Here is an 18,125-nt window from a genome sequence, read left to right on the forward strand (position 1 = left end):
TTATACGATAGGGATGGGCGACATGTATTGAACACTCAATCGGTGGGCTGGGGCCATCTGTATCACTTGGCTCTAAATACTCGAGAGCTAGACAACTAAGAAGACCACTGCGTCAAGGCACGCTCATAGCTCGCAGCAGCGAAAATGTTTCTGATATGCGCCTCAAAGTTCCTCTTCCAGCAAACTAATTCTGAGTCGTAGTAGCAATGCGCCATACATCACGGCACCGACTGACATCTGCCAACGTGGCGTGCATGTTCAATCGACATCTACCTAGCTTGGATAGCTCACAGTCAAGATGAGAGCAAGGCAGCTACTAGCTGTAGGAGAAGGTAATGATGCCCTGGCAAGCCCGGTATGGATGAACCAAAGTCACGTTTCTACTTATCGCGACACCGCATATCACTGGGCTCACACAATCATCTCAGCTGGGCTGGCTCATGGACACCCTGAAACAACCAGCAATTAGAAGAATATGGGGTTCACTGAAGAGTGTGCACATCTTTGCGTATGGGCTAGGAGACCGTTACTTCAACTCAAACGACCTTTTCATATACATCAAGCTTTCAAATCGAGTGAATCTGCGTAGAGTTGCTGATGGAATGAGGAGAGAGGGAGTCACAGGTACGGCAAAGTGACATGAATCCTATCTACACCCGAGGAGCCAACATGATGATTTGCTTATTCTTTATTGTTCGGTATGGACCATCTGTTTCAATAAATCTTCGCCATACATGGCAACGCCTGTCACTGGTCCGTGAACCGACGTAGCTGTGTAGGTACTCATCACACCGATGATCACAGCTACAGAAGGCTTTGTTAGTTCTGGCCCAACAGAGGCGTGTGAACAGATTCGACGTCCATGGTTATAGCATTGATATTTTCCCTCACGTCCTCACATCGATACCAACTGAGCCAGTGATACGCCGAATACGAACATTCTTGCACCATAGACACGTGGAATGGACATTCACAATGTATTATGGATGCAGTGAGTGATATGAAGAGAAAATGGTATCATGATATTCAACGTCCCCAAAATTACAGGTATACAGGTCCTTATTGCCCAGCTTCCTTCATACAGACATCCCACCACCGCCCATAATAAATAGCCAGAATTGTGTACATGACATCGTAGCATAGTGCTCTAAAACGCTCAATGATGACCTCAAAAATCCAAATGTATATCGTAGAAAATTCAAGAGATCAACCAGTAGCCGACCTGTTGAATTCCAAGAGCCGTTTAGCGTCTGTCTCTATCGTCCAGACTGGAGTTGGTCTCCCTGTCCCTGTCTCGGTGAGACCTGTGGTGATGGTGGCTGTCTTGGTCTCCGTATTCCAAGGCCCGGGGTCGGTCCGCAAACTCGTCCTCATCACGTCGATGGCGACGAGGACGCTCTCTGCGGTCTTCGTCTTCGTCTTCGTATCCACGCCGTTGGTGGCGTCTTCTTCGATCCTCCTCATCTCGATCTCGGTGTCTGTCATCGTCTTCCCCCTGCTCCTGCTCGTACTCGCGTCTTCGCTTCTCTGTTTAGGCGTTAGTTACTAGCGTCCATGGTGACGAGCAATTGGGGGGTTTTCGCTTACCTCTCAGCTGGTTCGTGGCAATCGCATATTGCTGGATCTCCTCCTTGCTCAAAACACGGAGAACGATGACGAAATCGTCGCGCACCTCAAACCTCTCTTTGCCGATGGTGAGTGCTTCAGGGTTGACGAGTTTTCTGTTGATTTTGGTCCAGCGAGCACCTTGAGGGGCGTCCGCTTTTGTCTTGTCGGCTTTATGAGGAGCAACGCCCTCCCGAACCGGATGAGGCTCTTCAGGGAACGAGTCCTTGGGTTGCTTAAGAATACCCTTGATAGGCTTCTGGTCTGATTTGTCTCTTGGAGGCGACACGACTCGCACCTGCTTTTGCTCAGCTTCAGTGAGGGCTAGTTCGCGCCCGCGAGACTCGGATCGGTCCCGCGAACGATCTCGCGAAGGCTGGCGTTGCCTGTCGGATACGGACGGGTCGACAGTATCAGACTTTGGGGGAGGTCGTTCTTTTTCCTTTTCCTTTTCCTTTTCCTTCTCCTTCTCCTTCTCTTTCTCCTTTGGCTTCCCTTCCCCTTCCCGGGCAGCCAACTCTGCCTTGAGGTCCATCAGTCCCTTGGTATCGGTGGGATCGAAAGCTGCCACAGAGGGACGGTGGCGGCGTTTGGGAGCAGCGGAAGTTTCCTCATCGACAGCAGCAGGTTTCTCTTTGGCTGCATCCCTGTCGAGAGGACGAGCCTCAGCATCTCGTCTGCTGTATTCTCGGTCACGCTCTCGGTCACGGTCGCGCTCTCTCTCGCGCTCCCTTTCCTTTTCTCTCTCCCTCTCTCGCTCCTTCTCTCGATCGCGCTCTCTATCACGCTCCCTCTCCCTCTCCCTGTCTCGCTCACGTTCGCGCTCTCGCGAATCCGTATCATTTCTGTCTCTACGGCTCTCCCATCTCGGCTCAATGGCGGCGGGATCCTGGGGAGATGGTCTCCGCTCGATATCTTTCTCGCGAGGTTTGTAGCGATCTGCTGCGCGAGACGCTGCAGCAGTTTCGATACTCTCATGGGAACCGCTGCGTCGCTTGGGAGACCCTCTGCCGTCCTTTCCTTCGTCCTTGTCCTTGGCGGCTGCGCCGAGACCAATGGCCGCAGCAGCCACACCCAGTCCCGCTGCGACCTTGTCGCGCACCTTGTCTCCCCGTACAGAATCTCTACTGTCCTTCCGTTCGCTGCTTCGGTCGTCTTCTATACGGTAGGGGCGTTCTTTGAGCTCGGACGGTCTGCGCTCACGTGGACGGGCACGATCCAGAGATTCATCTGATCGACGTTTTGGTTCACGAATCTCAGGTTCTCTCCGAGAACGGCGCTCCTCATAGATCGGACGCTCCGGCTCCACCGAACGGCGATGTTCCGTGTGCTCTAGGAACTCCGGACGAAGACCAAAGCCACGTGCAGCAACTGCGTCGTCACGGTAGCCCTCGTCACCCCTTTCGCGACGGGGCTTGTGGAGGCGCTCTTCTTCCCGAGGACGGTAGATGTCCTCAGGCACTGACTGGCGAGGAGTGGATTCTTGGTAGAGGGAAACTGGTCTTGGCCGCGCAGTGCGACGTTCAGCAGTGATGCTGTCGCCAGCGTCTATATGACCGGACCGAATGGGAGAAGGGGGGACCTGGGGAGGGGTGGGCATTGTAACGGACGGTCGGTCATATATACCTGACGCAGCCGCCTGGTTGTACCGTTCAAGGGCGGATGAAGGGGGCGGAGGTCCGCGGCGACTAGGGGCACGCCCAACGTCACTCGCACGCCCAAGGTCGCTTGTGACGGTAACTGACGGTCGGTAGTAGCCCCTATCGAAGCTCTCGCGACGTCCTGCTCGACTTCGTGGGCCGTCGTGATCGAGATCATGTCTTACCAAATCGCTTGGTTTTGTGTACTCGAAGTTGTCTTCTACCGTACTGGTGCTAATTCGTGGTTGACTGATATATCCGCCCTGACGACTATGGGGTCGGTATGGGTCAACCGGACCAAGCCGAGGGGCTCGGAGCCTGTCATCACCTACGCGCTCTCGCAACCTGTAAAGTTCATCGTTGTCGAGGGTTGCGCTCTGGGTATGGCGGTGCTGGCTACGCGCTCGAATAGAAGATGCAGGCTGCGCATAGTAAGTCTCCTCACTAGTCCGATATGGGTTCTGGCCAGGGCTCGACGGTCGGGCGGAGCCTGAAGATGTATGAGACGAAGAGTTGTGAGGACGTGAATGATTCGTGGTGACTATGATTGGCTTGATGGTGCTGCCTGTGTCAAGAGTCGATGAGCGATGGCGGTTTCGGCTCGGTTCGCGAACGCTAGAGCTTCTATGAAATGGTTCCTTTGTCACGTTATACGTGGTTATGGTGGCGGCTGGCGCCGCGCGATGGTCGCCAGAGCCACGCGGGACGCTCGAGTCGTAGCGAGCAGTAGGCACTGCGTGGATATCCCCGCCATACCAGGGGGCTGCGTATCCGATTGAATGGGGCAAGGAAGCCCGGGCCGGATTGAAGGTAGGCGACCGGCGCCCCGAAGGATGTCTGTATCGCGGGTCGGTCATGGTGATGATGATGGATTGATTGACCGCTTGCGCTGGCTGCGGACTTTTGCTTGCTGACATTCACTAGGCTAGGCCTCAGCGAGGGAGGAGGGGCACGAGGATGGGTTTTGTAATGGGTTTTGCAGAGCCCTGCTAGGAAAGCAGCTAGGGATGGGCTGACGTAGTATGCTACCCCAGGCGGCACGGACGTCTAAAATGCAAGGATTGGGCACAAGGTGGTGCAAGCCAATGGGTAAGATCGAGTGTGTCGTCGTTATCTAAGCCTGAAATTGGGGTTTTAGAAGATCCGGATTGGGGCGAAGGAACCAGAGTCTCTCATCCGCACAGGAGCTTCTCGAGTCATAAAAGATGGGTCGTCTTTGGGCGGACAAGAAGAAGCCGGGGGGTTTTTTGATCAGACTACACCGAGAAAATCCTGTGTGTGTGTGTGCGCGTGTGTCCAAATGCAAGTAACCAATGCAAGCTGCGCGTAAAGTTTTAGCAGCTGAAAACACCAAAAGCCATGACAGGGGGGACAGACTTTGTCGATGTCTCTGACGAGTGCAGTCCGGAAACTTTGCAGGCACCCAGTAGTCGAGATTTGGTGATAAGGGTCCTGGCGCCGGGCGCATGTATCGTGGGGTAAAAACGAAGTGACAGCCCGCTTGGCAGCGTCTCTCGGATGCTGGCTCACAGGCAGCTGCTTGCTATATGCACAGGTATGCCTGGTAGCGGGATGGGATTGATGGATGGGAAGGTAGCGGTGAGTTTGAGCCACTTAATAGGCACGACAGCTTCTCTTTGCCTGTCAATCTCTATTCGGTCGATTGATTTGGCGCAGGTGCAAAAGCACCGGAGTGGAGTTGACAGGCTGCTTCTGCTGCTGCTGCCGCTTGCTGCTGCTCCCGCCCGGACGGTTCGAGCAAGGTTGTTGGTATGCCTGTGTCGATGGGGAAAAAGCAATTAGGCTGGTTGGGTGAATTTTGCTTGGGAAGTCGAAATTTGACAAGTCAACTGACAACGCAGCAGGTAAGAATAAGGATAATAATAATAATGATAATAAGCGGCAGCAAGTGAGATGGGCGATATCATTCGCGGGTGGCGAGGCGAATGATATCGGCAGACTATCCAGGCCGAATGACACAATCTGATAGAAAGCTTGGTAGGGCTCCAGCCTATAGTCGCAGTCCTGTCAGAAAGACTGCCGCGTCTCAGATGTCGTCGACCTTAACATGAACCACGGGAACGGGCCGGCGGACGGTTTCTCGCGTGGATGCCTTGTTCGTGTGTTATATCGGGTACTGACAGCAATTGCATGCGACAGAGACGGGAAGCGATCAATAAAGAAACGGCCACTGCAGGTGTGTGTTAAAGGGGCAGCGGAAGATGGGGGTACGTGGTGTCCTCAACCTACCTACATACATGTAGCTAAAGATATAGGTTGGACACTTCTCACGAGCGAAGTAGGGAGGGACGGGAGCAAGACGTTGTGCGAGAAGGATCGAATCCTTCCGGAGAAGTCTGTCCTCTAATAATAGCAGGAAAGCCGATGCAAGTGTACCAAGTACAGCATGTTGGTAGCAAAAATCGGCAGCAGCAGTGGCATCAACAACATTATTCATTTCACCAGATCGGTTGCAGCAACATGCAGTGAGCATTGCCTTGGCCCAGGTGGGGGTGATTGGAAACCGTATGCCGTCCATGTAGGTAGCATGTAGACAGTACATGGCCAACATATGGCAATACCGGCACCAGATATCGAGACCAATACCACACCCCATGCAGGCCGGCCGTGGAACATTTCTAGTGTACATTTAGACCGAATTACCCTAGATTGGTGGTGATGGAAGGAGCCAGGGGAGCCAGGTGCCAGGGGAGGGTCAAGAAGACAGAAGAGGGGCCGGAAGCGAGCAATGGTCATGGGCTATGACGTGCAAGCAATTGTCGAGCGATGGCGAGGTGTTGTTGCGTCAATCCCGCTCGTGTGCTTCTTCACAAGTCAGTCTCGCCAATGCTCTTCCTCCTCCACTTCTAGAATAGCAACCTAAGCAGCAAGGATCAGGACTAAGACTGTCCAATTCCCGGGCACTAAACTCGCGAGACCCTGTCTTTTGTGCTTCCCCTTCAGGCATTGCTGCAACTCCCATGGACGATCAGCGCCCTGGCTTTCGCGTCTTCTTGGTCCCTGAATAGAGCCGCCAGGTTTTCGACTACATCAATGTTACTTTTTCCCTTAGCCGCATATTAGGCTTCTGGAAAAGAGGACCCTGGGATCCTACACGAGCCAAACTGCTGAGCCATCTAGGCCATCACGACAACAGGCAAGAAAGACGAGAGCGATGGAGATGGAGTGCTCCAACTATCTGCAGTTGTTGGTACCGGGTACGCTCTTGAGCGATTCTTCTCTTCTCTGGGTCGCACCGAGCGGCACGGAGCGCACGAATCGGTGCTAGGCATTGCTCTCCGACTGGCCCGACTGGGGGCAATAGAGCCCATGTTTACATATCCATATGGACTGTTTGAGTGTCAAGGGAGTCCTATTTGTTTGACAGAGATGGCAAATATGGAGTTCTATCCCTCCCATCCCATTTTTCGAGCGCGGAAATAATTGTAGCAGGCCATCGAGGTTTGCCTGCTCGTCTCAAGCTTCTCTGTTACGGGACGACGGTTGTCTGAATCCCCTGGTTCTATTCGACTCCTGTGTTGGGCCTCGATGCCCAAACCCAATCAATCCCCTGTGTGACAGCCGATGGATGAGTGAGCTGACTGCTCTACAATGGAGTATTGTCACACACCTTCAGTCGGTCATTGGATCTTCTCTGTGTTTGCCGAGAGACGACACAGATTTCCATCGATGCTGACCCATGCTGGTTGATGCCTGAACTGAGGCAATGAAACTTCATAATCGAAGTACCAGCCGGCAAATGACCAATACCGTGGACCGAAAGTAAGAATACTCAGCACAGGGGTTAGGATGGAATTTCTCAGGAACGTTTTCTTCTTCGCGACGCTTTGGTTTACTAGTTCGCCCCCACCCATCCCAGCGGGTACATATCTGGTCGCACCACAGTTCGTTCAACACGCCAATGTAGGTATGTATTTTCCGAAGTTGATGGGACCAAATCCTCATTTCCTTTCGGACGAAGACGCCTTCTTCGGTTATTGGAGGGGCGGCAGTATCTTTGTTACCGTGGCAGATACCAACTGCCCGGCGGACTAGTCTACTAGCCGTCTATAGCATATTGATGAAAGAGGCTACCCAACTAGATGCGGACACTATACACAGTCGATTATTGGGCTAATTGACGACTAGCATGGGTCACGCACGGTATCCTCGAGGGTCACTTGTCGCCTGAAGACGCTCCCACCAGGCTGGCTTGTCGTGATTTCTGCCCAACGATGATCCCGGGACGGAAGGACGACAGCCTCGCTTGCCCAGTCGAAGCTGGGGTAACCCTGTCGCGTCTTCGTTTGACTTGAAGGAGGGCGCCCACAAAGAGAGAAAACTTCTTGGGCTAATGTAATCTCGATGCTCTTTGGAATGTTTGGGTCACCTCGAGAAACCACAACATGCATTGGAGTAGCTTCGGACGACGTGCATCAAGTACTTTTGGTGGGCAGATCTGAGCCGATGGCTTAACGCGCAACCACCGTAGCCATTGCATGGTCGAGGCCGTTCTACATAAAATCCTTCGCTTGGCTCTCCGGACGATCCTTTGGCATTATTGGAACTTCGCCCCCGAAAACGTGACATGGCGAATTCAATACGGTTCGTTGGACGTGCGGCGCGCGATGATCACTGCCCTGTTCACGTGTCGAGCCACCCGAGTTCCAGTCTTCTGTTCTGAGCCCCTCTTGGGCAGAGAGATGTTATATATCGATCGCATTGGGATGCGACAACCTTGTGCTATGGCCTGCATAATCGAAATTGAAATCTGGAGCGGCCTCTGATCTGGAGATCATCCAACTCAGCCAAATGGTGCGATTCTTCCGTTCCTGATAACCGTAGCGAACCCACCAGCGTTCAACCCATGATTTCAGTATCTGCTACACATTGAGATCTGAGGTTGCAACAAAAGTACTCCATCGAGCGGATGGAGCCGCGGTCCCACGAATTGGCTTACACAATCAGGATCGTCAGGCAACAGCTCGATGGCAACGTCCCGACTGCTCAACCTTGCCTTACAACTAGGAGCACCACAGAAGCTGTTAAAGCCCAACTATCGAGTCATCATGCTGCTGACTCGCAGAGATACCACGTCGGATTACTCACAGAATCACCTACCACGAACAACAGCATGGCACTCCGCTTACTGTGGATGATGGTGGTGAGGTAGCTATGCTTTCCCCACGTACAATAGAGCTGCTGAATTTCCAGCCCGAGATAATAGGTAGCTGGTGGCGATTTGGCTTCCTGAACACCTTCATCTATGCGGCCGGAACCGTGATCCGCCATATCTGAATGCATACGGCGAGAGCACAGCATCCGGGGCTTCCCGCAGACCCTCCCCCTACCCGACCATCCCATAGCATATGCATTCGCGTTATGTAGGTAGTATGCTCTGTGAAATAAGTTCAGCAAGCCGTAAGGTCTGCTACCACAGCATTGTTAAAATAATGCTTGTGGAGCTGTTGGTGATCCACACCAAGCAGCTGCTGATGGATGTGTACACGAACAAGCTCTGGGAGATCTGAGGATGTTCATGACATCCCTCTCGACTTGCCGCAGCTTACCTGCCAGGGTTTATGGGGAAACATATCAGAATAGCTTAAGGTATCATTTCAAGTTGCGGAATCGAACCCAGGACAAATCTGAGTGTCCAACATGTAAACACATGCACAGCAACTACAACTTAACTGTAAGTAGTATGATTATGTCCTCGACTACGTTGGGTCATGCTCGCACAAACACCACTCATTTAGGCTATTTGCGGTAAATGCAGGAACTTCAGGCCATCTGAAGGATTGATATGCTTAGGAGTTCTTAGACGAATCATTTGCAACGGCCCTTGGGCTAAGAAGTAGAGAGTATGGTCAACATTCAAAACGACGGTTGAATGTATTGGGCAAGCCATGACCGAAGTTCAAAGAGCAGCCACTATGAAAGATTGGGGGAGTTGTAAAGCAGAATGAATCTCGACTGAACTTCGTTGTCTTCTCTTCTGTTCAGATAACGCAACAGAGTAATATTGTACACAGCCTCCCCCTAAAACAAGCCTAATACATATACATCGTCGCAAGCAAAAGAATATTTACTGCAAAGAATGCAAAGTCAAATCAAAGAGATACCACAATGGCAGGGGAAGGTTAGCTACCTACATACCTACCTACCTTGTGATCTGGAACATCGGCATTGTTTGCCCAAATACTGCTGGTGTGACGGCGAGGTGAATATTAGGTAGTAGCGTTGAACAACTGGGGAAGGAACGCGTTTAAGGAGAGCTTCAAGACGCGTACCTGCTGTTATTGTGAAATATTAGGTACCTACCCAAGGCACTTTGTGCGTAGTCAGTTAACCTACTTCCCAGTGATCCCAAAATACCTACCTACCTCTTGAAAGCTGTGATCGTCTTGTGCAAGTACGAGAAACACTGCCACCCTCATACCCTAATCGAATCACACCAGTCTTGGTTCGGCGACAACTTCCTAATATCAATCAGAAGTTGCAGACCACACCCAGAGGCTACCTATACTGAGTGTATCGCCCGCGACGACCTATCTGCCATTGTTGATTTTGGCGCGGTCGCTTGACTCTATTTTGTTTTACGCACCCGTCACAATCTTTTCAACTGCAATGCCTGCCTGAGCAACACATCTCCCATCTACTTCCAAACATTCCATAACCGACCTTGAACCCAACAACAGAAACCCAGATACAAAGAATCTTGGAGGTAAGTATAAACTCTTTCGTATTTCTCATGCTCTATCATTCTCCGCATTTTTTCCCTCACCCATCGTCTAAAGCTCCTGCGTCTGCCCTTGCTTGCACATCGTTCCTCCAAGCCTTGATCACCAAATTCTGGAGGAGTTGGTAAGATATCTATCTCCTTGCGGCTTGTGTTTCTCCTCTTTAATATTCCATTTCTTCATTGTATTGTCATTTTCAGGCAACCCTCAAGCAACCATCGCCCAGTCTGCTTGGTTCCCTGCAGAGTTACCTTCCACTCCCCCAATATCTTCACTCCTTCGGTCGTACCACTCGACCTCGCCGATATATTCAACCAATACTGAAAGCCTCCAAAGGTTCTGTTACCATCTCACGATGGCGCCCTCCCCTTCCAAATTCGTGCCCACTGCGGCCGAATTCGTGGCCCGTCCTGCATCAATCGATGATGCTGTCCTCGATGCCACTATTGTCACTCGAACTCTCCCAGATGTCAACAATCGCACACTCGTTGTAGGCCTTCTGGCCGTATCTGATGAGAATACCAGTCCCGAGAAGGAAGGCTGGCATATTAGCGACTACTTGGCTATCAAGTCGCTAGTCTCTGGCCTAGCCCACCCTCAAGCCCAAGTCTGGCTTTCACGCTGCGATGTTGAAGCTGCCGTGAAGCAGAACCCATCTGCTTACACACATGGTTCCGAGAACCGTGTCGTCAGTGGTGCAGCTTCCACTGTGAGCAATGACTCGGAGCAGATCGAAACCGGCGATGGCCCGATTCCTATTGTGTTTGAGCCCGATGTTGAGAAGATCAAGGTCCGTTTTTTCAACGAGATTGGCAAGAAGTCAATCACTGCCGCCGAGCTGAAGTCCCCACTGCTTGTGATCATCTGTGGTCGTACCACCCTGGAACAAGATGTTTATCTTCATCACTATGACACTGTCATTACCAGCGAGCAGACTCGTGACAGCATGGATACACGCACCCAAGTCACAGTCATCACTCCCTCCTTGACTTCAGCAGGTTGGCAGGTGAACCCGTTCTTCAATAAGGACCAAGCATCAACAATCGTCAAGAAGCCTATTGAGTTCTTGGCCCGGCAATGCGGTGGCATCTTCTCGCGAACCATTGCTGACCAATTCCTCGGCTGGGAGTCACCCTTCATCGACAACGACAAGTTCGATGCTAGCAAGAAGGATCTCGAGGCCCATCCGGGCCCTGCCATGCCTGACAGTGAGCAGATGAGAGTGCGAAGCGAGTTCTCCAATAAGATCCATGCCCTACTGGCATCTCGATTCTCTCCGGATCACTATGATCACTCCTTCTCATTCGATACAGAGAAGGATGCTTGGGTGCACCTCATTGGCAACCGCAAAAACAATGACATGCTGGAGACTTATCGTAAGACCTGGGACAAGCTTGACACCCTGCCTTCTGCTTCTGTAGATGGTATGGGTCGGCTTTCCTTTCTTGGAACGGCCTTCGGTGGCAATCGTCTGTCCCAGATTAGTCATCTCAAGCATCTTGTCCAGGAGTCGTTTCCATCCTGGCCTGGATACTATACATCAACATTCGGCCAGAACATTCGAGCTGAGTTTGGCAAATTCCTCCAGAAGCCCAACCCAACCGACTTAGACTGCCATGTTATCTTCAGCATTGTTGAGTATCGCATGACCACTATGGTCCTCGGCGATCTTCTCATCAAGTACGCAGGGCTTGATCTTATTTGGGCTCAGCGCTGCCGTGATTGGGACGAGCGTCGTTATGATGGGATGGTCCAGAATGGGGAAGTTAGCCATGAGGAGGCAGCTGTTGCGGCAAAGGTGATGGGCACGATTAACCGCTCTTTCCCCTACTTCTACATCCCACCCGGTCGAGTGTTGGACAGCTCCAAGCTTCATCACCAGCCGCCTCCGCGAATCGCACGATATCTGGCAATCGGATTGACTCTGCGCCACCGCAAGCTGGGTCCGGTCCTCGAATCCGCCCTTGATAGGGTTCTGGAGAGTAAGTTTCATTGTGCTTCTGAATGCTACTATTCCATGGCGAGGCTACTGACACACCGTTGTAGTGATCAAGCAGCTCAAGGATAAGCAGGTCCAGCTTCTACTGAATGATACAGAGATCCGCAAGAAGGGCGAGGCTTGGTGGAAGTCGATTGAGTCCGAGGTCTCTGAGGAAGTTTCATTGCCAGAAGATGAGGTTGCTGCCAGCTTCGTGCCTCCCCCTCCTGAACTGTCTACCCCCAACACTGGAATGAGAGCCGCCCAAGACTCACAGGTCGATACCACTGCAGGTCAGACCCGTGCCAACGACAGCGCACAGAACATTCTTGCGGCAGAGATTGAAGTTCAATCCCCAGAGCAGCCCGCTACACCCAGTGGTAATGATGGACTTGGCCATGATCGCTCCCCCATGTTCAAGGTGGAGCGAAGTGTTTCGCCCGAGATCCCCATCGAGTCTCCTGACTTCAAGACTGGCCCACCCGACACCATCAACATCCACCAAGTCAACCCGGCTCTTTCCAGTGCTGACGATAGACTTCCCCCTCACCTCCGAAAGGTTTGGAAGCCCAAATCGTCTAGGGTTGTGGAGGCTAAGCCCACGATCGCCAAAGAGGACACTGCCCGTGAGAAGATCGAGGAGGAGGTCTCTGTCAAGCGCTTTACCATCAAAGCGCGTGATGTAGTGGATGAGGCTCAGCATGACACTATCAAGCTGGATACGGGTAGCCCAGACCTCGCCCACAAGGAGAGTTCCCAGCTTGAGCCGGCTGCTGTTCGCAAGCCCAACATTACCGAGGCTGATAAGAGCCTCCCCCCCTCACCTCAGAGGCAAAGGCAACACTGTCACCGCTCCCAGTTACCACTGAGCAATGCCTTTGCTCTTGAAACAAGCTTTGTAAAACCACTTGAGGACATTGGAGGGTACAAGAGGACGGGATCTGAGACGGAGCTTGTATGTGCAGTCGCTATTGTGATCTGTGGATGGTTGCACACCTCTAAGCGTGTGTTGTGGTAGATCACTTGAACAAACATGCAGTTTGTCTGCGAATGACAGCCATTTCCCTAGATGGATCAAAGGCTCATCTGGCGAGAGGAGAATAGGTAGATAGTTTTGCTGCGATTTGCGTCGATAAGATGTATTTGCAGCTGGTCATAGTCGAGGACGCCAAGTCTAGACAGGTCCATAATGTCACTTGTTTTCTGACCATCACAATCTTCCGTGGTTAAGACTGCCGGGTATCACCTTGTAACGGCCCACCAGCGTCAACTTAACGATGGTATGACAATGTCAAAACCACAATATTGCGTTCAGCAACTCTTGGCCCCGGTTCATTCTCCTGGTTGATTCAGATGCAAACCAATGGGCACCGATAACCCTCAAACACAATACCTCGCCAGAAGGAACACATAACAACGCCCGCACAAGGGCAAGTGATGGGAAACTGGGAGCGGGAACAATGTCATGTCACCAGATGCAGCTTCTTAGATTTTGGCATTTGGATTGAATGGAACGGCACAAACTCACCGTAGTGGTCTATTCTTTATTCATATTGTCGTGGGTGATTGATCACGCCTTCCTCTCCACTTCACACTATCATATGCTCTTTTCTTTTCTTTTTGTATATATACCCCCGTTGGCTGCTAGGCAGCAGAAGGCTGTTCTACCGTGCCGTTTCCGCCGCCACCACCACCCTCATCCTTGGGCGGTGCCCGGGCGCCCCGTTGAAAGACGAAGAGCGCCTCGTCCTTGCCGGGGAAGCTGGGCAGCGGCACCTGGGCGACCTTGACCCAGTCGGGGGCCTCGCGCGCCATGAACTCGTCCATGGCGCGGTCGCGGAACCCGGTGTAGCCGTTGTGGTTCTGCGTGCCGGCGACGGCGAGGGTGTCGCCCTGGTAGGCCTCGAGGAGGCCCCGGGTGAAGCCGCCCTCGGCCCCGCCCGCCACGCCGCCGCCCACGATGGGGTACACGAGCAGCAGCACGGCGTCTTTGGTCTCGGGGTGCTTGCGCAGGTAGGTCGCGCCGTCGGCGATGAGGGTGTCGGGGACCCAGGTGGCGCGCCAGGCGCTCTGGGCGTTGTCGATGGGGATGATCTTCTGTTCCCGCGTTGGTTCTGTAGCAGGGGACTTTTTCGACTTTGATGTTGCTGTGGTGGAGTCGGGGGAACTGGAGCAGTATTGTCGCAGCATGAAGGACCAGTACCCGTTCCCGGACCCGACGTCGAGGATGTCGCGGCCGTCGGCGACGTGCTTCAGGATGGCCAGGGCCTCGTGCGAGGGGCACACGCAGCCGAAGTGGTGCATGAGCACGGGCAGGACGTGGTGGGCGCTGCGGACGGCCTCGGACTCAGGGCTGGGGCCGGCCCACTCGAGGTTCCGGCACGCCCAGGCCAAGAAATCCAGATACGGGTTGTAGGGCGCCAGGGGGCTAGGCAGCTTCTTGAGGCGCGGGACCTGCAGGGCCGGCAGGGCCGGGTGCAGGTACCGCTTCGCGAGCAGGTGGGACGCGATCGAGGCCCGCAGCGAGTTCTTCTTGGCGTTCAGGGCGAACGTCTTGAGGATGTTGGGCGTCGCCGTCGTCGGGCTGAAGATGGAGAGGTAGGTGTCTATGTCTGGCCTCGGGGGCGGGGCCGCGGGCTTTCCCAGCGCCTTTGCCGCTTTCGGCCGTTGCGGTGTTTCTTCTGTCGTCGTGGCGGCGGCACCGTTGTCGTTGTCGTTTTCAGAAGGAGGAGGAGGGGTTAGATCGCGGTACCAGGTATGCAGCCCGTTGGCGCCCCCCATGCCGATGGCGTGCTGAACCTGGGCGAGCGTCACGGACACGATGGCGTGGTACACGTAGGCGTCGCGCGGGGGCAGGTTGAAGGAGACGGCGACGGCCGAGGCGAAGTCATCCTTGGCGAGGAACGCGGCCGCCCGCTCGTGCAGCTCGCTGTCGGCGATGTAGGCGACGGGGTCCCAGGCCGGCGAAGACTCTTCGCAATACCGGAAAGGCTTCGTGCCGGCGGCGGCCCTGCCCGGTGCCATTGTGTCGGTCGTTTGTTTGCTGGATGATAGATACGTCTCTCTCTGCTGAAAAGCCCCCGCCAGCTAGCTGCCTTCTGCCTCGCGATCGGGTCCTGGATTTTCGAGACCCTGCCTTGTCCGTAGATGGAAGCAACCGTTGAAGAAAGTGGGGGAGGGGCGGTTTCATTTTTTGGCGTATATAGTAAGTGGACTGGGTCCCGTCTGGGTCCCGTCCATGACGCACTAGTTCGGGCTCATGAACCGACTGATGGATATACCAGACCCTCATGCATTGAGTATCGTGTATATCAAACCGCAACAGGGTCCCGGTCAGGGGAGACTGTATACCCTGTCCGTTTAATGGGACACTGTAGGCTGCACGTTTTTATCGAGTCATGGGGAAACGCAAGCTTTCGTTGGTGAAACCAATGTTTAAACTTATTAGGGTATCGTCTAGTGTAATCCTTTCTCTCGTGAGCTTCGTATATGTGAGGTATAGTAATACATGGTGCATGCTGCTGGCACGTTCATTCGCTTTTCGTTCATACTTCTCCTGCTCCTCCTTTTCTTCGAAATCGTTCGTTCATACAGCGCCCATTAAAACATCCGCTTGGTACTCGGCCGGAGCCACTCGACGACCTCGCAGTTATGCTCCTGCCCGAACTGCTCGATGCGGTCCATATTCCACCCGGACACGAACCGGCTCTGCTCCACCGACCACGTCTGGCCCTCGGGCAGGGTCGGCGCGCCGTTCTCGACTTCCGGGGAGCGCGGCACGCCCACAATGGCGGCTTCGGCCAGACGGCAGGTGTCGAGGTGCCAGAACCACTGAAGGCACTTTGAGTCCTCGGCGCAGTATTTGGCACATTCGCTGTAGCTCTTCATCATGGCCGTGCTATACTCGCCCCAACCACGGTTGTCCCAGTCGATGGCGACATCTCTGGACGCAGGACCCTGCTCGGCATGCTCGTGCTCCCAGGCATCACGGTAGAGGAGAGGCCTCTGCACATATGTATTAGTCAGAGGGCCTTTCACGACAATATAAAAAGTAGTGGGGAGGGATGAGGTGAGAGGGGGAGGCTGAGATTGGATTGTCTTACATCGCGGTTTCTACTGACGTGTTCCCACTTCCAAAAGTCGACCATGTATTCGGGCTTCATTTTGTGCATGGTCATCATCGGCTGGCACCAATGGCGGTGGCCGAATGGGATGTTGTGCGGTGCGTTTGGGCTAAACATGGGCCAGAGCCCAGAGATGGCTATGCCCGCAGTGAAAAGAGCCCACCCGACCACAGAATCCCCACAGCACTCATGCCGCAACAGCTCGAGCCATCGGTGGCTTAGGGGCGCCTCGATGTAGTCGCCATCTTTTCCGACCTTGCGCGCCAGCAGCTTCTTCATGGCCCCGCGGCTGAGCGCGTAGCCCGGACCGCCGTTGGCGAAGAAGGTGACCTCGTCCTTGTCGGTGTGGCGCCCCGGGGAGGGGCTGCCTAGGTAAGTGGGCGTGTCGGCGTCGAGGTTCTCGAGGAGGCGGAAGACGTTGTCCCAGACCACGTACGTGTCCGACTCGTAGAAGAAGTACCAGCGCTTGTTGGGGCGCAGCACCCAGGCCTGCTCGATCATGGGCAGAAACTTGTACTTGTCGATGATCCAGCCGTTGATCTCAGGTCTCGGGTCGTTCGGCTTGAGCGCGGTCCCGTTCTCGTTGAGGTTGTGGAGGGTCAGGTAGTTGATGAAGTCGGGGTTGTCGTCGCGATACGAGGCCGGGGTGTTCGCGAGCACGTCGTACACATGGCGCCCGGCGATGGTCTCCTCATAGTCGGAAAAGATGAGCAGGTCGTCGAGGCAGGCCGAGACGCTTGAGAGCTGGGACTCGACGCGCGCGGGCTGGTCGCCGTGGCCGAACTTGAGGACTGGCTGCACCAGGTAGGCCAGCTTGTGCTGCGGAAACGACCGGCACAAGTCGTCGTCGGTTACGGCGCCAATGTCAGGGAAGGACACCGGGTGGAAGCCGCTCGTCGTCTCCCAAGGCAGGAACTCGGGGCGTCGGCTGCCGTCTTCGTTGGGCGGTGCGGGCTGCGGGGTGCCACTCTTGCTGCGCAAAGCGCCAATACCGATGCCAAAGGGTTGGTGGGTGTCGGAAATGAATATGGAAGAAAGCAGGAGCGCAATGCAGGCGGCGGCGATGACGAGCCCTAGCATGCGCTGCAGTCGCAAATTCAGGCCGACCTCGCGCCCACCTAGTATCATGGTGTTGCTACTCCAATTCTTGATCCACGCCCACGGCATTGCAGGATGGTAAAGTTGACAGAAGCGCAGGGCTTCTCCTCCTCCTTCTTTATTTGGGGAGGTCAGCAAGTTGGAGTGTGATACAGTTAACAGCTACATTCGCATGTGGCACAGAGAAGGTGACGGCAGCGAGGAGTCGTGGGATTTGTGGGATTCGTCATGGAATTATGTAAGGTTCAATACGACAGCCGTCAGCTCTCAGGGGGAGGTTGAAGGAAAACAAACACCCAGGGAGATTTACAGGATCACAGGGAGGGTCAACGTCCTACGCCGCAAAGTGACCAAACTTCGCAAAGAGGAAGCCTTGCGCTGCTGAGGGGGCTGAATATTTTCCATGGGCTGTTCAACCTGTGTAGCCAACCGAAGCTGTGCAAACCCACTTTACTCTGCGCTTGATCCCGATCCCCCTCCTGCCTCCCACTATCAGCCCGCCTTGCCGGCTATAATTACGTTCTAGGTTAAAGTCAGTGGAGCATCAGCGATGTCTAGAAGCGATCGATGCACTTTCGCGGGTATCAAAGCCGCCGTGTCAGAGCCGTATCAAGACATTTGATGCTCCGTGTTGGGATTGCTGACAGCCCTGGAAACCACCCCACTGCTGTCATGCTGGTCTCATCGTGCCGAATCCCGCCGCAAGCCTACTCAGCTCGGGTACCTAATCCTGCGGCAACTCTGACATTTCCGCGCATCGCTTATGCACCCACCTAGTATGATGCTTATTAGCGTTCTTCGTCAAGATCACATTCAATGCCAACCACCCCTAGCTGCCCTGAGTGGTGACTGCGATGGCTTGTTTGCGCTGATGAGCTGTGCGACTAGAACGCCGGCAGTCATTTTACTGGCATCAATATCCGTCCACTCGGAGCCT

At 54.0% G+C, this 18,125-nt stretch overlaps 4 protein-coding genes across 4 annotated transcripts; 1 reads left to right on the plus strand and 3 right to left on the minus strand.

The window, feature by feature from the left end:
• Positions 1–1,243: 1,243 nt before the first annotated feature.
• PG985_010754 (uncharacterized protein) lies at positions 1,244–4,102 on the minus strand (the record flags this gene model as incomplete). Its single annotated transcript, XM_066830521.1, has 2 exons — positions 1,244–1,527; positions 1,588–4,102. 2 exons carry the CDS (start codon positions 4,100–4,102, stop codon positions 1,244–1,246), a joined length of 2,799 nt encoding a protein of 932 aa, XP_066681203.1.
• Positions 4,103–10,343: 6,241 nt separating this feature from the next.
• PG985_010755 (uncharacterized protein) lies at positions 10,344–12,984 on the plus strand (the record flags this gene model as incomplete). The annotated part of the gene is made up of 2 exons (XM_066830522.1): positions 10,344–11,970; positions 12,035–12,984. 2 exons carry the CDS (start codon positions 10,344–10,346, stop codon positions 12,982–12,984), a joined length of 2,577 nt encoding a protein of 858 aa, XP_066681204.1.
• A 626-nt stretch (positions 12,985–13,610) lies between these two features.
• Positions 13,611–14,990, minus strand: PG985_010756 (uncharacterized protein; the record flags this gene model as incomplete). Its single annotated transcript, XM_066830523.1, has 1 exon — positions 13,611–14,990. The coding sequence occupies one exon, from the start codon at positions 14,988–14,990 to the stop codon at positions 13,611–13,613; it is 1,380 nt and encodes a 459-aa protein (XP_066681205.1).
• A 576-nt stretch (positions 14,991–15,566) lies between these two features.
• PG985_010757 (uncharacterized protein) lies at positions 15,567–17,218 on the minus strand (the record flags this gene model as incomplete). Its single annotated transcript, XM_066830524.1, has 2 exons — positions 15,567–15,971; positions 16,088–17,218. 2 exons carry the CDS (start codon positions 17,216–17,218, stop codon positions 15,567–15,569), a joined length of 1,536 nt encoding a protein of 511 aa, XP_066681206.1.
• Positions 17,219–18,125: the final 907 nt, after the last annotated feature.

This window comes from Apiospora marii (genome assembly GCF_038362585.1).
Source record: "Apiospora marii strain CBS 49790 chromosome Unknown utg000007l_segment0_segment0, whole genome shotgun sequence".
NCBI classification, from domain to species: domain Eukaryota; kingdom Fungi; phylum Ascomycota; class Sordariomycetes; order Amphisphaeriales; family Apiosporaceae; genus Apiospora; species Apiospora marii.